Here is an 18412-nt window from a genome sequence, read left to right on the forward strand (position 1 = left end):
TGCGGTCGCAGGGATGCAGCGACTCTGCTGCTCTCCCCTCCTGCAGCAGCACGGGAAAGAAAATCCTCTGGGATAGCTCCAAAAGATCTTCTGGGATAGCTCCAAAAGCATGCATGCACACACAAAAAAAACAAAACCCCCAAACTAATCAAATATTTAAAAATCATTTAAAAAAGGAAGAAAGCTGCAACTCTGTTCTCCCGAGGTAAGAGGAGTCCCTTCCACAGCCTCCTCCACAGTAAATCCCACTGCTGGGCTCGGTGACAGTGGCTCAGCCCCTTGGCACAGCCAGCAGCACCCAGTGACACCGAGGAGGAGGAGGAGGACATACGTGGCCCAGAGCCCAGAAGGGAGATGGGGCCATGGACAATGGGAATCGGCTCCAGCCTCCACTGCTCCATGGGGTTTGGCATCACTTCCCCGCTCAGTTTGGAAGCAGCAGCACAGAGCCAGGGGTACAGGAAAACATCCCAGGGTGGGTCGAGAAAGGAGGGGATTCAGCATCCTCTTTCCATCTCCTCTCTCTTTCTTCCCTGGAAAAGCGTTTGGATAATGCACAGAGCAAAAGCGCCTGTGGGCAGGGTCTGGCTGAGCCCGAGGGAATGGGCACCCACTGTTCCTCCAGGTGAGGGGTCACCTGTGGTCACAGCTTCATGGGGTGGCACTGGCTTGTCCCTGTATCCTAGGTGCCATCCCACTGCCCGATGGCAGGCTGGGAATGGTGCCACCTCTGCTGGCACAGCACATCCACTCCCACGTCACCCCCTTACCTAAAAACAGGTTGGGAGATGCTGTCGCAGCCCCCCAAATTGTCCTCGGTGCTTTTCCCAGTGGTTTTCCCACCAGCAGCAGGTTTTCCTTCTCTTTCCCAGGGCAGTTTTCCCTCCTGGCCGCATCCGGAGCCGAAGGAACTTGATCCAGACTAACCCAGGAGCGTTACTTAAGCCAAGCTCCCTCCCTCCCTCCTTCCCTCTCTCCCTCCCACCCGCTCCCTACAGCCCGCACGTAGCTGCAGGTGGCTGCACCCCCAGCAGCAGCAAGACATTAAAAATATTCATTTTTAAAGGCTTTTATCCATAAGGAAATCATTTTAAAGAGGATTTTTCTTTTGCCAGTTTGCTGAGGTGGCTCTGGATGAGTCTTTACTTCACATCTGTGAATCCACATGTGAAGCCCTGGGAGTGCTGAGCCCCCTCATTCTCCTGCTTTGGCTTTTGTTGGTGTTATTATCCAGTTTTGGGGGATTTTGTACCTGTTCTTATTTCACATGAGCCACTGGACCCTCCCTTTGGTTAACTCCTGGGCTGCTAAAATGGGTGCTGAAGCTAGGGGTGCTACCTGCACCCAAAAGCCACAGGGAAGCCACTTCCCAGGACACTTGCAATCCCCACTGGTGCAAAAACTCTGGAAAACTGAGATTTCCAATGACTTTTCCATGCTCCAGTCCCCATTCACAGTCATCTCACTGTGTCTACAGGTGATCAGGGAAGAACTGGATTTTCCAAGTGATATTATAATTGATGATTTCCAAGTGATATTATAACCTGTTGGCTGCCAAGATATATTAAAAAAAATGGGATTTGAAAGTGTTTCCCCATTCCTGCATCCAGGCAAAACCCCAGCAACCCCAAGGCCAAAGCCCTGCTCACCCCAGACTCCAGGAGAGTCCCAACACAGCCAAATCCATGAAGAAAATTCTCATCTGTGGCCCAAATAAGCCCCTGGATGGGGGTCTTTCCAGGATTAATTTTTCATTGCAGTTGGGGCAATATCCAGTGTTGGATAGAGGGAAAAATGGTGGATTTTATCAGGAGAAGAAGGGACTCTAGAGTGGGAGAGGAGGTGGATCTAGGATGAGGAGAAAGGATGAAAAAAGTTTGGATATGAGCTAGGAGACCTTGATGTCCATCCCAAAGGGGCTGGGGATCCCCTGGGAATGCAGTCATGAGAGGTTAAAGCAAAGCTGTAGGTGATGGACTCATGGGACCCCAAAACTAGGTAAAATGAAGGGAAAAAAAAAATACGGAAAGAGTGGTGTTCCTCCCACCAGGGATGATGCAGGCACTTGAGGGGCCTAACACACCCCATGACCTGGAAAAGGGGAACAAGTGGAATAATCTGTGGTGATCCAGAGCTGCTCACCCACAGCATCAGCCAGAGCCGATGGAATTACCTGTGAGGCTTTATAGATCCATGTGCCTCGGGGAGAGCTCAGTTTGGCTGCAAAACCTGCAAAAACAAGGCAGAGGAGAGGAAAAAAAGGGATCTTCGAGATGATCTGGGATCCTGGTACAGCGGGAAGGTTTAATCCTCTGTCCAAGGGAGAGAAAGGGACGTGGCAGCGGCACCCAAAAGCCACAAAAGCTGCCCAAGGATTGGCAATTCCCTGTTTCCCATCACAAAAAATAAGTGGCTGATGAGGTTGCTTGGCTGCAGCAGCTGAAGGCAAAGCTCTGTCACATGGCACAAGATTAAACCACATCCATGGAATGGCAGAGGGGCCCCCAAGGTAGGATTAGGGAAACCCTGGGATGGCGCGGATGCAGTGGGATAAGCAGGGACAGGAAGCCATGCCTAGGTGGGATAGCAGGAAATGAGGATGGTTTTTAAAACCTTTTCTTTAAAAGCATCTCATATCCCAGGGAAAAATCCTGCTGGAGCTTTCAACAACTCAATATTTGGCCAAGTTTGGCCCCCTTCCCCCCAGCTCTGCACATGGCCTAGGGGATAGGGCAGAGCCCTCTCCCACCCTCCCAGAATTCCTGTTTTTTGGGAGGAGGAATGGGTCTATGCCTGCCCATCACAAACCTCAGCATGAGCTGGCTCCCACGAGCAGTGAAACCTCCCTTCATCTTCCTCCCACTGCCAACAAAAACAGCTTAGCCTTGACTGGCCACAGGGAAAAAAAATATTTTGGGGTGGCTCCCTGGATTCCAGAAGGGTGTCCTGGCCCTCTGCTTCCAGAGATTGGGTTTTTTTAACATTTTAAAATCTCCTCCTATGCAAAATGGAGCATCTTTTCCTTCTTCATGACTTTTCAGGGTTGAAAAGACCTTGAGGTTGCTTTTTTAATATCCAGTGGGGCTTTCCAAGCTCCAAGGTTGCTGAGGGACCTTGATCCAGTGGCATGTGTCCCTTGCCATGGCAGGGAGTTGGAACTAGATGGGCTTTAAGGTCTCTTCCAATCCAAACCATTCCAGGATTCTGGGGTTTGCCAACCTTCCAGGTTCATTGGGCTGTGTGGGATGTGGCACCTGTGGGTGGACAGAGCCCCAGGAAGGGATAGAGTGGGAGGCTGGAAACACTTTTAACTCATCAGCATCCATAAGCAGAGTTTGAAAATCCAAGCTTTTTGGAGAAACACCCATAAGTCAGGGACTAGGGGTTATATTCCCAGTGGGATTTAGGATCGCTCCCCCCTAAGAGAGGCTTCCATATTCTGTGGATCACATTCCTTTCCAGAGTTCTGCCATCACCTTTCAGGCTAGCTGGGAAAAGGGAGAGCCGCAGGGATTTTTCACTTTTGTGGGGTTGCACTTGGGAAGGCCCAGCCCTTTCCATCAATATTTTCTTACAGCCTTTAAGCACCAGCAATTACAGCTGCTGCTTCCCGGCCAGACCCTCCTGGGGTTTCTGGTTTGGGATTTCTCAAATATTAGTATTGGGAAAAAAAAAAATACAGTAAAGTTGTGTGGGTTGGCTAAGAGCAAAGGAGAACTGGTGGGAGCAGCAAAGTGTCTCCAGGACTTGGCTTTTCTCTTCCATTTTCCCCAGTGGGAAGCAGCATCATCCCAAAACTCTCCCCGTGGGGATGGATCCCACAGTACCACAAAAACCTACACCAAACTCTTATTTTTATCCATTTATCCATGATATCTAGGAGATATCAAGCTAGGAGATACAGGGATGAACCAGAGTGGATTCCCTGAAGCTGGCAGCATGGATGGACATGGATATCCCATCATCCTGCCCTCCCACAGTTTATCCAAAGGGAAAAGATTCCTTCAGTATCCATCCCAGGAATAAACCAGCCAATGTGTCGTGATGGGTGTTTCTCCTTGGGTTTTCCTTCCCCTTGCAGTTCCCAGCCTTGCCTTTCAGGGCCAGCAAAAGCCTTTGGCTGTGCTGGAATTCTCCATGTCTTAGAGAGCTTGGGCACCTTACTGGAGCTGAGCTACTGCTCAGATTAAAATAAAAGAAAAAAAAAAAAAGAAAAAGAAAAAGAATAAAAAAAGGAAAAAGGGTGATATGGTTCCTAAATCCCCAAACCTCAGCCCAGATTTCCTCCTGGAAACCAATCCCAGATTTCCATGAACTCCACAGCTATTTATAAAGCAAAAAAAAAGAGCAACAGGACTGGCACTGACAACGTGGCCTTATAAACAGGAACAGCCCTTGGAAGCGACCATTGTCCCTTCCCACCCCAGCTGTGTCCCCTGAACCAGGAATCCAGCCTGAATTTCAGGGCTCTTTGTTTCCATATGGGCTTTGAAGAGAGTCTCATGTCAAGCAACAGATATTGGGCTGACTAGGGAACAGCCTGGAGCACCTGAAATAATCCATGGATGGATAATTTTCTATCTGGGAAGTCACCAGCTCCAGCTGCCAGTTTTGGATGGTACTGATGGGATGGAAGAAGCCCCCATGTATCCCTTGCCCCCCTTTTCCGTTCAGGCAAAGCCTGATGTTTTGGGGACACCAAACCCAAGTTCCTAAAGCACAATATTCTGTAAAATTTCTAATCTGGGGACAGAGGAGCCCACTGTGCTGAGGAAAAGCCCCTTCATGGGGCACTCACCCCCCTGGACCTCCAAACCTAGTCCAGGTACCTTAAATCCAGGGAATGTTGCAGAAGCTGGACACCCTCAATGCTCCTGCTCCAAGCTCAAATCCCTCAGAGCTGGGTGAGGGTGCTGATTTGGGGTCTCTGAAGGCAGCACCTGCTTGGAAAGGGCTGTTGACAATTCCACTCTCCCCAGGAACAGGGCTGTGGTGAGGCCAGATCCGTGTGCTGCTCCCCCAGGATAAGCCTTCTAAAATCCCCAAACCTTTATTTTTATTTTTTTTTTAAATTAAAACAAGGCACAACTGATGATAAAAGCTGTGGCTGTGAAGAGAGAGCAGCTGCACCCCACAACCTCATGCCACGATTTTGGTTTTCCAGTAAACTCCTTGGCAGAGGGGACAAAGGGGGATAATTGGGGGGCTTGGCATGCTAGGGAGCTGCTGGGGGTGAGCACAGCGAGGGAGCTCTTGGAAAGGTCCTTTCTGCTTCATCTGCCTCTCCCAAGCTTCCCAGAAATCTGGTGAGCACATTTGCAGCCCCTGCCTGCTGCCAAATTCAATCCCGGCCCTGGAGATGCTTTTTGGATAATGATGAGACCAAAATTGTTCAGCTTCTCTCCGTGGAGCTGAGCCACAGCAGGCTGGAATGGTGCAGGACAACCTGCAGGACACCCAGGTGTCCCCAGAGGGGTGGCACTTCCCCACCTACACACAGGAACATCCACCCAGGGGATCAGCACAGGACACCCCAGCTCCATCTATCCCTACTCCTGGTGGAGCTCTCTCTGGTGCTGCCCAAGGACAGTTGTGGGGTTTTTTTGGGAGGGCTCCAAGTCAAACCAAACCCCAGCCCTCATTCCCAGCTTCCATTCCCAAACCTCTCTGAAGTGTTTTTTAGTGGCATTGCCCTGCTTGGCAGGGAGAAGGCTGCAGGTCCCACATCCCCATGGAAGCACGTGTGCCTCCAAGGGGTTCCAAGGAGGCTCTGGGCACCTCCTTTCCAGGGACCTGCCCTGGACTCACCTGCCCGGGGCTCTGAAACTCCAAGTTCTGCTCCAAGGAAGGCACACATCTTCCTCTTCTTTTCCATGTTTTTGTTCTTGCTCCTCCTTCTCCCTTGCCCAACCCCTGCAGACCTCTCACCACAGGAATTTAGGATTGACGCCCTCCAGAACTCCCCCCCACACTCCAAAACCTCCCCCCACCCCAATGAATGCTGCATCCTCAAGACCTTCCTTTATAAGGGAGAGGAAACTGCCCCTGGAGAGCCATTAGAGGCTTCCAGTAATTAGCAATTACCAGTCCTGAAGAGCTGCCCCTGCCTCTCCTAATGAGGTTTGGTGCTAATTATAGCAGGCAGAGCCAGGAGCCCTGGTGAGGGGCCGCAGCAGTGACCACATGGAGCCTTCTGGATTCCTTGGGATATAAAAGAGGGCTGGGGTTACCCCAGGACAGTAATCCCAGCTGTGCTGAGGGCTCCTCCATTGCCAGGAGCACTGGGGATGCTGTTCCAATGCTGGCCTGGCTTCCTGCTCATGAGCTGGTCTTGTCTCATCCATCACTTTGAATAACTCCTGCTGAATATTGCGGGATTCCGTCATGCCCGGCTCCATCCAGCAACTAAATCCATGCCCTTGGACAAGCCTTGGGGATATCTGGGAACTGATCAACATGGAATGAGAGCACCCAAATCTTTCATTTGGCAGGCTCAAGTGTGTGTTCAGTGTCCCAGTGGAGTTCAATCCCTCCTGAGCTCTTCTCTCTCTATCCCAGCACTTCCCAAACTGGCTCTTCTCCAGCCAGGACAGCAACATCCACCCCAGCTGCCAGTGCTCAACTCCCTTGGGATGCCATAAACCCCTTAAAAATTAACAACCCCCACCCTTGTCCAGCCCCCCTGAGGCATTCTAGCCCCATTTGTGCTCTGCCCATACACAGATCTCTGAGCGAATTTGAATTAACCAAATTAAATTTAATTTGATAAAATTGGGATTTTAATGAAGGTGCTGAGAAGGAGCAGCCCCAAATTGTTTTCCCAGCCCGGCTCCTTGATGGGGCTCATTTCCCCTCTCCCCCCCCTCCCACAGGAGAATGTGGGTGAATGAAGAGAAATGGAATATAATGAATCCCCTTCCTTGGATAGACACAAGCAGCACCAGGGAACACCTCTGGGAGCTGTAGGAGGGAAAAGGGTGCCTGGATGGGTTCTGGAGCAGGCTGGGGAGGTGGGATAAGTGGCTTCCCACGCTATGATCCTCCAGGGAAGCGTTTTAGGGGTGGAGGAAGCCAGGAGGGCACACGGTGCCAGGGCTTAGGGGGAGGATAAGAGTGCAACCCTAATTTAAAGGTTGATGCTACACTGTGCACTCCTTTCTTTAAGCTCCCTAAAATAACCTATCCTGGGAGTGCCACAGGCATTGGGAACTCAGCTTTTATTGTCACAGGCCACAGCAGCAGACAATGGGGTCGGTCACAATAGGGGGGGACAGGGGAGTCACACCACAGGGTCCCAGCAGAGCCACTCTGAGCAGCCACACAGGCCCCAACATCCAGAGAGAGGGAAGGAACATAAGCCACAAGCCTGGCTCCTTCCCATGCCTTTCCTCCCCCATCCCGGTGCAAAATGAGATGTCCTCAGCCCATGGTGATTTTCCCTCTGGGAACAGGATGAGCAGACAAAGGGGTACCTGCAAGCAGCTTCTGGAATCAGCTGAGCCCAACCTGGATGGGCTGGAAGATCATTGAGGATCCAAGGGTTTTACTCACCAGGCACACTCAGGAAGCAGGCTCCATTCCCAGGAAATGACCAGCCCAGGAGCCAGCATGGCCCTCGGGATCACCCGTCATAATGGGTGCTGGATTTGGGGTACAGACACACCCAGCCATCTCAGGGGAGGGGGAAAGGTACCCCCCCAGACGTGTCTGTGCTGGGTCTGAGCCCCACCAGAACAGAGCTGAGCCTCCCTCCAAGGATTGTCCCAACACCTCTGGAGTCACCAGGCTACCTCAGCTCTGCTGCAGCCATGCCAGAGGTGGAGAAGGGAACAAAGGGATCAGACTGAAGAAGAAAACCTTCCCTGCTGGCACAAAGCCCCTTGTAAGAAGAACCCCCAGTCTTTTGTACCCCAGTGCCACCCTCTCTAATGCTGACTTTCCCCTGCAGAGAGCCGGCACAGCCCCAGCAGCCGCCCCCATCCCGGGCTGCTCACTCGGGAATGTAGTCCCTGAAGGAGTTAAAGCTGAGGCTTCGGCCCGCAGAGTTCAGGGTGGAGCTGGCTTGCATCTTGGGAATCTTCTCCATGAGCTTGGACACTGTCCTCCTCTTGAAGGAACCCGGGGAGAAGTGCCCCTGCCGGAGCAGCTCCTGGTAGAGGCTGCTGAACACGGCCACCGGCTCCTCGTAGCTATCCCGCGTGGAGATCTCATAGAAGGGAATCTTGAGGGCTTTGGAGAGGTTCTCCCCGTCCTCGGTGGACACCATCCTGTCGAACTGCAGGTCCTTCTTGTTGCCCACGATGACGACGGGAGGCTGCTCGGCGGCTCCGCTGCGCTTGGGGCTGGCGTGCAGGTGGTTGATGAGGAAGCACAGCCGCATCACCTCGTCGAAGCTGCAGCGGTCGGTCACCGAGTACACCACGGCAAAGCCGTCGCCCCACTTGATCTTCTCCTCGATCTGCAGCGAGTCCTCCTCCTGCCGGGGCACACAGGCTCCTGTCAGCACCGCTGGAATGCCGGCGCTGAGGGATGCGGCACTGGAAAACCTCCTCGAGGGTGTGGTGCTGTCTACGTGAAGGGTTTGGGGACAGAGGTGGTAAATCCCACAGCCTAGGGCAGGGATGGGGTGGCTTAGGCAGGGTGGGAGGTGGGGATGGCCATCAGGTCTATCCTGGTGTGGATATTGGGGGAATCAGTGCTCCCTTGAGCTGTCAGGATGCTCCACTGGCACAGGAAGCACAGCTGTGCCCTGCACTGGAATGAGGGAATACCTACCTGAAGCCACACTGTAACTAAGGTTAAACATAAATTCACCAAAACACCCTTTTCCTGAGGTAACCACTGTGGTGTTCCAGACACCGGGAATTAGGCCAGTGCCTTCCCTGGCAGGCTGCTCTGCTCCCATGGTGTTTTCCTGGCTGAGCTCACCTGTCCAGCTGTGTCGAGGATCTCGAAGTGCACCATCTCCCCATCGATGACAGCCACGTGCCTGTAGATCATTTCTGGGCAGGACACACAGGGAAGGTGTGTGAGAGAACCCCCAGGGAGCAGCCACAGCCCACCTGGGTGGCCGAGAGGGCAGCAGTGACCAAAGTGTAGGAGCAGCAAGGGAGGGAGAGGGGCTCCACAGGAGAGAGGGAGGAGGGGATATTCCAGCATGGACATAGCATCAGTGCTCAAAAAACAACCCAAATGCAAACATTTAAAAAAAAAAACATAACAAAACAATCAAAAACAAACAAAAAATAAAAACCCTGAAATCCTAGAATTTGGGAGAGCACAGGCTCCAGGGACTTAGATACCTCCTGTCCCTTAAAAGCCACCTCCCAGCAGATTGGGAAGGAATTCAAGGAACAGTTAATTTGATAGTTGGATTCTCAGAAGTCTTTGCCAACTGAAATGATCCTGTGTGATCCCATGATTCTAAATTATTCCATGATCCCATGGCTTGTCCCAATAGATTTTCCCTTACTAACAAGAGAAATGTAAAAAGGCATGCAGGACCCAGTGAGGTGTCAGGATGTCCACGGGCTTCCTGTCTGGCTGAGGAGGAAGAAGAGGGAGAAGAGTTGGCTCTACCATGGTGACAGCATCAAGGAAAAGGAGTTTTCCTACCTAGGGTTGGGTCGTAGTCTCCAATGAATCTCCTAGTGATGAATCGGACAGTCAGCGCTGGAAAAAAAAACGACAATGAACCCTGTTGGTGTTGCCAGTCCCCTGGACTAATTTTTCCTCCTTGCAAGGGCAAAGGAGCAGCAGGAGCAGGCACAGCTCAGGCAATTAAACCCCCTCATCTGATTACACATCTCCATGCACCAGAGCCTGGCGAGGCAAAGCCCAAATTGCTGGCAAAACCTTCCCTGGGGCCTTTGGCCACAACATCTTTTCCAGGAAGCTGCTTTGGAAACACAGCGCTGATGCCTGGAGAGGGAATTTCTGGACAAAGCCATGGTTGGGAGGGTGAAGAGAATGCAGGAGTGGAGGGTGGAAGTGGTACTTCAAGGCGTTAATGATGATAATGGAGTTGGGAGTGAAAGGGAGTGGAGAGGCTGTGAGCTGGCTTGGAAAGGCAACAGGAGTGGAAAGTTAAATCAGTGAAACGGGAAAAAATGGGGGGAAAAGATCCTGAAAGAGCTAGGCAGTGGCACAGAGCCAGAAGGGAGAGGAGGAAGGAAGAACAAACCAGGAGTGTGACAGGAGGATAAACTTCACCAGAACCAAGATGTGATGAAAACCCCTCCAGAAAAAAAATGGGAAATTAAAAGCCAACACCAAGCTGGAACAACACTCAGAGCTCCCTTTCCCTTGCATCCCAGGGTCAGTTTGTCCCAACTGCTCACCAGCAGATGTTGCTGCTGTCCTGCCCTCACAGACCCACACGAAACCCATCAGGATCTGTGTGTTTATCCCAGGAATTTGGATCCTCACGTGGGCCAGGCTTAAATAACCACAGAAAGGGAAATAGGGATGCAGGAACTTCTCCTGCCTCCCACACCTGCTTGGATCCTCTTTGGGGGCTTCACCATCCTTTCAACATTCCCCAGTCTGTCTCTGAGTTTAAACCTGCCCGGCAGGGAAGGGATTTGAAGAAAAAAAGCAGGTAATTTAGCCAAACTGCTGAGGAGATAACCAGGGATCCCACAGGAGGCACCTACAGGCACCTTCAAAGAGGCCATGGAATTATCGGGGAAGCAGCAGGACGAGGTAGGCTCGGTCTCTAGAAAGCACCTGATTGTGTGTCATATGTCAGGCAGCCACCCAAAGCTGGAGCACATGGTGTGGGATGAGAAGAGGAGCCAATTAGATTGATTAAAAATTGGCTGGAGCGCAGGAACACGAGGGGAGCTGCCAGTGGGGGAAGCGGCCGCAGGCGGAGCGGCTGCGGCCACCCAGCCTTATAAGGAGCTTTTTCTCCCCATCCTGAACATCAGCCACCTCGGGAAAGGGCTTTCCTTGGAGCTGAAAGGGTTAATTGTGCTTTAAACGTGGGGTTGGGGGGATGGCTGCGGGCTCAAGGGGTGATTTACCTGCCAGGAGCCAGGCTGGGCACCTGGGGATGGCACCGAGTGCGTGCCCACCTGCTGCCGCCCTGTTTATGGCACTGCGGAGCGGCTCCAGTGCCGATCCATCTCCACTCCACGTGCTGCAGGCAGAGCTCTGCTCTGGGTTATGGCAAAGTTTACGCTGGGCAGCAGCAGCAGCAGAGGATAGCACAAGCCCCAGCTGGGCTGGATTTCCAGCCCCCGCCGCTGATTCACACAGCCCTGACCCTTAAAAACCACAGTGCTGCACCCAAACCCATCCCTGCTCGGAGTCACCAGATCCTGAAGGTTTCCAAACTGCTCTGAAAAACCCCCAGAGTCTTACTAATTTTCCCTTTTGCAGCTGCCCACATGGGATTTGCCTTTTGGTTGTTCCCACTCTCCCGACCTGGCTCTGTAACCCATGGATGCAGCAGCTCAGCCTGTGGACGCTCCGGAGTGGGGCCTGCTCACATCCTGCCAGGATGGGAGCTTGGCAGCTCGGGGATGAAATCCACCTTCAGCCTCCCCTGCTTCACAGCCTGGCCAGGAGAGATGTCACCTCCACTTGGGGACACGGCTGCCTCCCCCGTCCTCCCCACAGGAGCTCAAGCGATGATGATGATGCTGCTCTTGGCTCCTTCCTCGCCTCTCCCACACTCCCTCCATCACCTGGGATGTCCCCTGCCAGCTGGGCAGGGACAGTAGGACAGGTGTCCTGGTCCCCAGCGCAGGGACTGGCGGGCAGCAGGACCCGGCAGCTCGGGCACAGCCCCCGGGGAAGGTGACACGATGTCCTCTGGCAGGGGAGGACGTGCGGAACAGCGCCCGGGGGACACAGATGGGGAAGGATTCACTCAGGGGGGCTGCATGCCTGCCGTTCCCGGGGACTGCTCCCTGTTCCTGGCATGCTCCAGCTCTCCTCTGCACGAGCCACGCATCGATTTCCTCCCTGCTCCCCGATCCCATGGTCTGTGTCACTGTCACACTGCCACAAACCCCCCTGCGGCAAGACGAACCGAACCGGAGGAACTTCTAAAGACCCTCGGCACGATCCCACCCTAAGGAGGAGGCGCAAAACCCCCGCACCTGGCTACAGGGCGAGACCAAAGCTGCCAGGAATCTGCTGTGTGCCGGGTGGGATGCCCAGCAGCATCCCACGAGTTTTGGGCTGGGGGCGAGCCAAAGGTTTTGTACATCCCGTCCAACCATTTGCTCCATCGGAGCAGGGACAACGCCCCCCCCCCCCCAGCCCGGGGCTCCGAGTACCCCGGAGCTGAGTCCCATCCCGTGCTCCAGAATTCCTCAGGGAAAGCTGGGAGTTGTTTCCTCCTATTTAATCGGGGAATTAAGATTTTTCCTTCATGCCTGCTGCTGTACGTGGAAAAACAATTCCAGCGGCTCAGACAGCCCGGCACAGGTGCCACTGCTGTGATGCTTTCCCTTTTCCAGAGAGGCACGACATTCCCTGTCCCCAAGGGCACGGCAGCATAGCTGTGTGCCCACATGGATCATGGATCCACAGTTTTCCCTGCCTCTGCCCCCAGTCCTGGCACTCTGAGTGCTACAGGGGTGTGACACCTTTGCCTCTAAGTGCTCACAGCTCGGGATGAAGGAGTCGGAAGTAGGGAAGGATGATCCCCAGGAAAGAATGGCGTGAAGGAGGGAGCTGAGCTGTTCGCAGCACAGTATCCAAAATCCTCACCTCAGCAGGCACAGACGGAGAGCGCAGAGCAAGGCACAGAGAAAGGGAGTTTTCCTGAAGGAAAACAGCCCGGGGCTGTGGAGCTCCACAAAGCTGCTGTGGGAGCTGGGAATGAGCAGCGAACTCCCCTCACCCGGGAAAACCCAATCCCGAGCCCGGCTTTTATGAAAGTTCTCCCAGGTCAGTGATGTCCACCCCGGGTCCCCACGCAGCCGGTGACCCGTCGGGCGAGGGAAACGAGCCCCGGTGCAAAACATCCATGCGGGAAACTCGAGGGGAAGGAAATTCAGCGCCCTCTAAACCCACGGGCTGGGGCGGGAGGCACCGGGAGAATGTCCCTCGTCCCGGCTTTCTAAGGGACATGAGAAGGTTGGTCCCTCTGGCCGGGAGGGAGAACCCCGGGGTGGGGGGGGGGGGACACATACCAGGGTATAGCAGAGGGATGCAGGAAGATGCCAGAGGGATGCGGGGGGATACGGGTGGGACACCGGGGAGCCCGATCCTACCTGTCTTGCCCACGGCGCTCTGTCCCAGCACGACGAGGCGCAGGGTGCGGGCCGGGCTGAGGCTCACGGAGCGGCGCAGGGGCCGCGGGAAGCTCATCCCGGAGCCGGGCCGGGGCTGCCCCGGGATCCGCCGCTCCCCGCTCCGCCGGGCGCTGCTCCGCCAGCTCCGCCCCGGGGGTGGGGCTGAGCTCAACCCCGGCTGATGCCTTCCTCCTCCTCCTCCTCCTCCTCCTCCTCCCTGGCCAGTGGAGGCGGTCCTCGTCCCGTCCCGGAGGAGGTTCGGGAATTGTGCCTCAGTTTCCCCGCACGCAGCAGCGCCGGGTGGCGCTTCGCGGACCGGGAAAGCTGTTCCCCACAAAGGGGCAAAGCCACGGTTGGATGTCACCTGGGCCATGGAAAGTGTCCCTATGCATGGCAGGAGGTGGCACTGGATGGGCTGTGAGGTCTCTTCCATCCCAAACGTTCCCGGGATTCCCTGAGTCTATGAAAGTGAGGAAAGAGGGAAGTGGTGTGGCACCTCCCCAGTCAGAGCTGCCCGAAATCACGATTTTCCCCATTTTTGTGCACAAAAGAAGTCAGTAACGCCAAGAGGAGCTGACTTTGACCTGGCTTTCCCCCTTGTCCCACGAGCGGGGCAAGGAGGGCAAGGAGTGAATCCTGACTCCGCACAAACCAGCGACTAAATCCCCATGGATAGCCAAGAGCAAGGCTCCACACCAGCCCTGGAACGGAACTTTGTGCTGTGTTTTGGTGCAGCAGCACCACCAGGCTGTACTCAGGTGTGCAGGGAACGCGTAACAGCTTGGAGCTATACCTGGAGCTGGCATGGATCTGCCTTGGGCATCCTGGAAAGAAGGGACAAGCCTGGCAACACCTTGAGCAGCATCTTGACTCTCTCCATCAAACCCCAGAACACCATGGGATGCAGATCCCATGTGCTGCAAAAAAAAGAAGCTGGGAGAAGGGACCTGGCCAAGGGTGTGGAGCCTTCAAATGCCCATATCAGAGACTCAGGGACCTTTTCCAAAGGCTGCAGTCATTTCTCTGGCACATGGATCTCTCAGACTGACAATCTGGGGTGACCTGGCACAGCCCACTTGGTGCTTGGGGGAACATGAGGCCACCTGGTATTTATAGCCCCTATCAGGTGTCCAAAGGGAACGTCCTGGTGCCCACAGGGACATGAGCACTCAACCAGCCACAGGGTTATCGGGATCACAGCTGCTGCCAGCGGGATCAGTACTGGAGGGAGGCCCCTGGATCACACAGGGACCGTTGTGGAGAGCCTGGAGAGCCAGCAGACCTCTCCCAGAAACCCATCTTGCCATCACATATGTCTTCCTTGTGCATCAGCCCCTGGAAACAGCTCTGCTCCGGCTTCTCCGAAGTCAGAAATCAGGCTTACAGCTACATCTGGGGCCCAGAAAACAACAGCAAGGCAATAAACAGATTTTGGGACAAAAGCTGATTCCCAGCTGGGGAATGGGGGGTGTCAAGGAAAAGAAGTCTCCATTACATTCCTTCCCTATTTTTAGCCCCATTTCCTACGGAAATGAGTTGTCTGCAATCAAGTCCTCTTCTTGCCTGATCCTCTCTAAGGCCAGTTTTAGTGCATCTCCTGATTCCAGGCAAATGAGGGAGAAGCCACAGAGAAAACTTTTTTCCTGCAGGTTGTGTAACAACAAATGGGCAAATTTCACAGAAAATCCACCCTTGCAGTTTGGAAGGCAGAAACTGGCTGGGGGGAATGCAGAGTAACAATTCCTGCTGCTCCAGGTTCCTGCTGTGCTCACCTCAGATGCAGCACAGCCCTGACAGCTGGGCAATCACACTTGCCATAAATCCGAGTGTGTTAACAGCAAGTGGATTTTGGGGATGAGGGAACAAAGGGACAAGAAGGATGGAGTTAAAATGGAAGCACAGCTGCCACAGACTCATCCCACAGACTTCCAAAGTCACCTGGGGAAAATCCCTCCCCACCACTTCCATGACCATAGTGACCAATCCAGTACCAGCTGCTCCAGAAAAATATATCCCTGGATTCTTTAGGAAAAGGCCAGTATCAGTCCTGGAGCTGGGAAATTTGTGTCCCTGGCAGCACAGCTGGGAGGAACTCCTGCTCCTCACGCACAGCTCTTCTTGGTGTGGTGGAAGCCACATGCATGTTCCCACAGCAGCACTCAGCCCACGTTTGCCAGGGAATATTTGGCTGGATGACAATGGAAAAAGGATTTTATCACCAGTGATTGATCACTGGATAATCCACCTCTGGCATTCTGCAGCAGAGCCAGGTGGGAAAAGTGCAGGAGATATTGTGTCCTGCTGAAATATTTGTGGCCAGGCTATTCCATACTTGCTGGTCCTTCAAGACACCGATCCTGCTCTGGGAACCAAGCCAGAGGCTCCCATGAATCACAGCCTTGCAAACAGAAAATCAACTGAAATGAAAAGCTGGCCTAAACCAAAGAGCCAAATCCCCTCAGGCTGTAGCCTGGGATCAGGGGATCCCTATCCATGGTCCAAAGCACTTCCCTACTGGATTTTGAGCTGTTTTGGGAGCTGCCCAGAAACTGAACTTTGAGGCTTTTGATACTGGGCAACGGTTGCTTTTTACTTAGGAAAGGAAGATAAAATAACACCAGTCCCTTTTCTCTCCCTTAGATGATCCAAAGGCATGGAATGCCAACAGACCCATGCAGGAGCCAACCCCAGTTCAAAAATGATTGAGGTTATCTCAAATTCTGGTTCCCCAAGGTTTAGCTCCTCTCCCAAGCCTCCATTTGAAAGGCTCAAACCCTTTTCCAGCTCATCCACATTTAATTTACACTCAATAATTACTGCACAGACATTCCCATGTGCAGCTCCATCAGGGAATGCTGTCCAAGGACATAACTGGAGCCACACTGCCCTGTCCATAAACATATTTTGGGCTGCTGCAGCAAACCCAGCATGCCCAAGAGCCCTCCCAGCCTTCAGCCCCTCACCTTCCTTGATTCACTCTGTTCCTTCTGACACCAATCCTGCTGTGAAACCTCTGCACCAACATCCAGGAAAAAGGCACAGGGACACAGATCCCAGTTGTTTCTCCATTTGCTATAAATAGGGAGAGGGAAAACAGATGACAGGCCCCGTGTCCAGACGTGCTGGACTTCCCCGTGTGGGATTTGCATCAACACAGACCCACTGGGAACCCATTCCCTTTTTTTTTTTTTTTTAATAAAAGGCTGTTTTTTAGGTCACAAGAGTTAATAAAACTTCGAATGCAAGAGAAATCCAACCAACAGAGTTTCCTGATGCCCTGTTCCTGTCTGCTGCTGAAGCGGATTCCGACATGCAGCTGGATCGTGCTGAGAAAACAAATCTGGCTCCACGTCAGACCTCAAAGGCTCCTTCCCAAAGTTGTGAGGGATGGAAAACACAGGGAAGGGGTAAATTAACAGCATTTCCCTCCCACCCCAGGGCCTGAACAACACGTCCCGAGAGCTTTCCGAGCTGCTTTGCCGCTGGATAAACGCCGGCGGCTCACGGGCTGGCAGAGCGCGTGATCCAAACGTCCTGACGGAGCTGCTAAATCCCTCTGCTGCCCCGTGGGTTCCAAAGACAGCGTCCTGGACTTTGTTTTCCTGCAGGAGCTGGCTGTTGGGAAGGAGGACACTGCCACAGACCCCGTCTGCCAGGCTCCATCAGACTCCACAAACAGCTCCTCACGGCGGGAAGCTTCCCGCAGCGGGAATGGCTCTGCTTGGGAAGCTGATTTTAGAACACAGCACACTGTGCTGAGGGAAGGAAGACAAATCCCATCCTGAAAGTAACTTAAACCTCCAGAAACGCTGCAAAAAGTGATCCTGTGTGAACCTGCAATCACAAGAAGGATTTTATGTGAAACTCAAGCCCCCCGAAGCTGCAACATCCAGGGCATTGGAAAGGTTTGGAACAGCACCAGCCTCTGAAATTATGGAAACCTTGCTCCAAAGCGGCTCCTAACAGTACCTGGAGCTAAGTGGGAGAGAAAAACCTGGAGCCACAAAAGAATTCCAGCTCCATAGGCCACTCTTGAAAGGGCAGAGGAGGAGTTCAGGGCTGGGCTCACAGAAATTAAGGATTCAACCTCTCCTGGAGAGGGGAGGGCAAGGAGGGGTCTTGGGGGACACACGCCCGGAGAGAAGCAGGGCCAGGGATCTGCTTGGTATTCCTGCCAAAAACAGGGATGCCATGGGGAGCGTGAGCAGACAGAGCAGCCACAGCACCTCCCGAGTCATTCCTGCCAGCTATTCCCGAGCAAACCTAGCAGCTGGCAAGAAAACAACGCTTCCTTATGATGGGAAATGTCAGGGCTGTGGAGCCAGTTGTCCTGAAGCCTCAGAACCCTGCTGGCATTCTTGGAAAGCACAGCAGGAGCAGCACAGGCAGCAGCTTTGTGGCCAGCGGGCAGGGATCAGCTCTGGAATTCACTCCCAATTCCCAGCACATGCCCTCTGCTCTGGCTCTCCAGCCTCCCTCCCGGGGGGGACAAGACACCACAGGGGTGGCCAGAGCCCAGGCCTGCTTCTTGTCTGACCCACGTGGATCTTCAGCTCTGGGCAAAGCATCTCAAATTCCACCTGGATTTGCTTTGTACTGGCAGATGAATTTCCACCATGAATCGGTATTTAAGGAAAAAAAAAAAAAAAAGCAATCCCAAATCTGTTTCGTTGAGAAATTCCTGTTCTCAAACAGTTTCAGTGCTATTTAGCACCAGGAAGGGGGACAAGGATCACCCCCTCCCCCGACACATGAAGCCCTGTGACTTCATCCCTGAGAGCTGGGCATTCCTGCTTCCACTTGGAACAACAAAAAGCTTTTCATTTAAATTCTCCCGAAGAAAACATAAAAATAATCCGTTTTTACCTCGGTCCGAAGAAATTATTCCAACAAACCCTGCCTATTTTGCATTATAAACTTTTCAAACCAAAAACATCCTGATACTGGTTGGATTTTCCCTTCCTGAATTTTTGTCCCCCCAGAATGCTAGGAAACCACCCTAATTTTGTGTAGTATCTCCCTTGGATCAGAACTACATTCCCAAAGGCTTTTTGGGGGATCAGACTTACAGATCTTAAGCCCTTTGCTTTTCCTTGGACTCCACAGCAGCCTCTGCCCTCCGTATTGCTGAGCCCTGAATCTCATGTTATTTCCAAGTG

General features: G+C 53.2%; 1 protein-coding gene across 1 annotated transcript; it reads right to left on the reverse strand.

The window, feature by feature from the left end:
- Positions 1 to 7990: 7990 nt before the first annotated feature.
- LOC134045469 (ras-related and estrogen-regulated growth inhibitor-like) lies at positions 7991 to 13329 on the reverse strand. Its single transcript, XM_062495257.1, has 4 exons — positions 13233 to 13329; positions 9616 to 9672; positions 8929 to 9002; positions 7991 to 8476 (listed from the first exon to the last, which is right to left on the reverse strand). The coding sequence occupies exons 1-4, from the start codon at positions 13327 to 13329 to the stop codon at positions 7991 to 7993; spliced, it is 714 nt and encodes a 237-aa protein (XP_062351241.1).
- Positions 13330 to 18412: the final 5083 nt, after the last annotated feature.

Source organism: Cinclus cinclus, chromosome 6, assembly GCF_963662255.1.
Source record: "Cinclus cinclus chromosome 6, bCinCin1.1, whole genome shotgun sequence".
NCBI classification, from domain to species: Eukaryota; Metazoa; Chordata; class Aves; order Passeriformes; family Cinclidae; genus Cinclus; species Cinclus cinclus.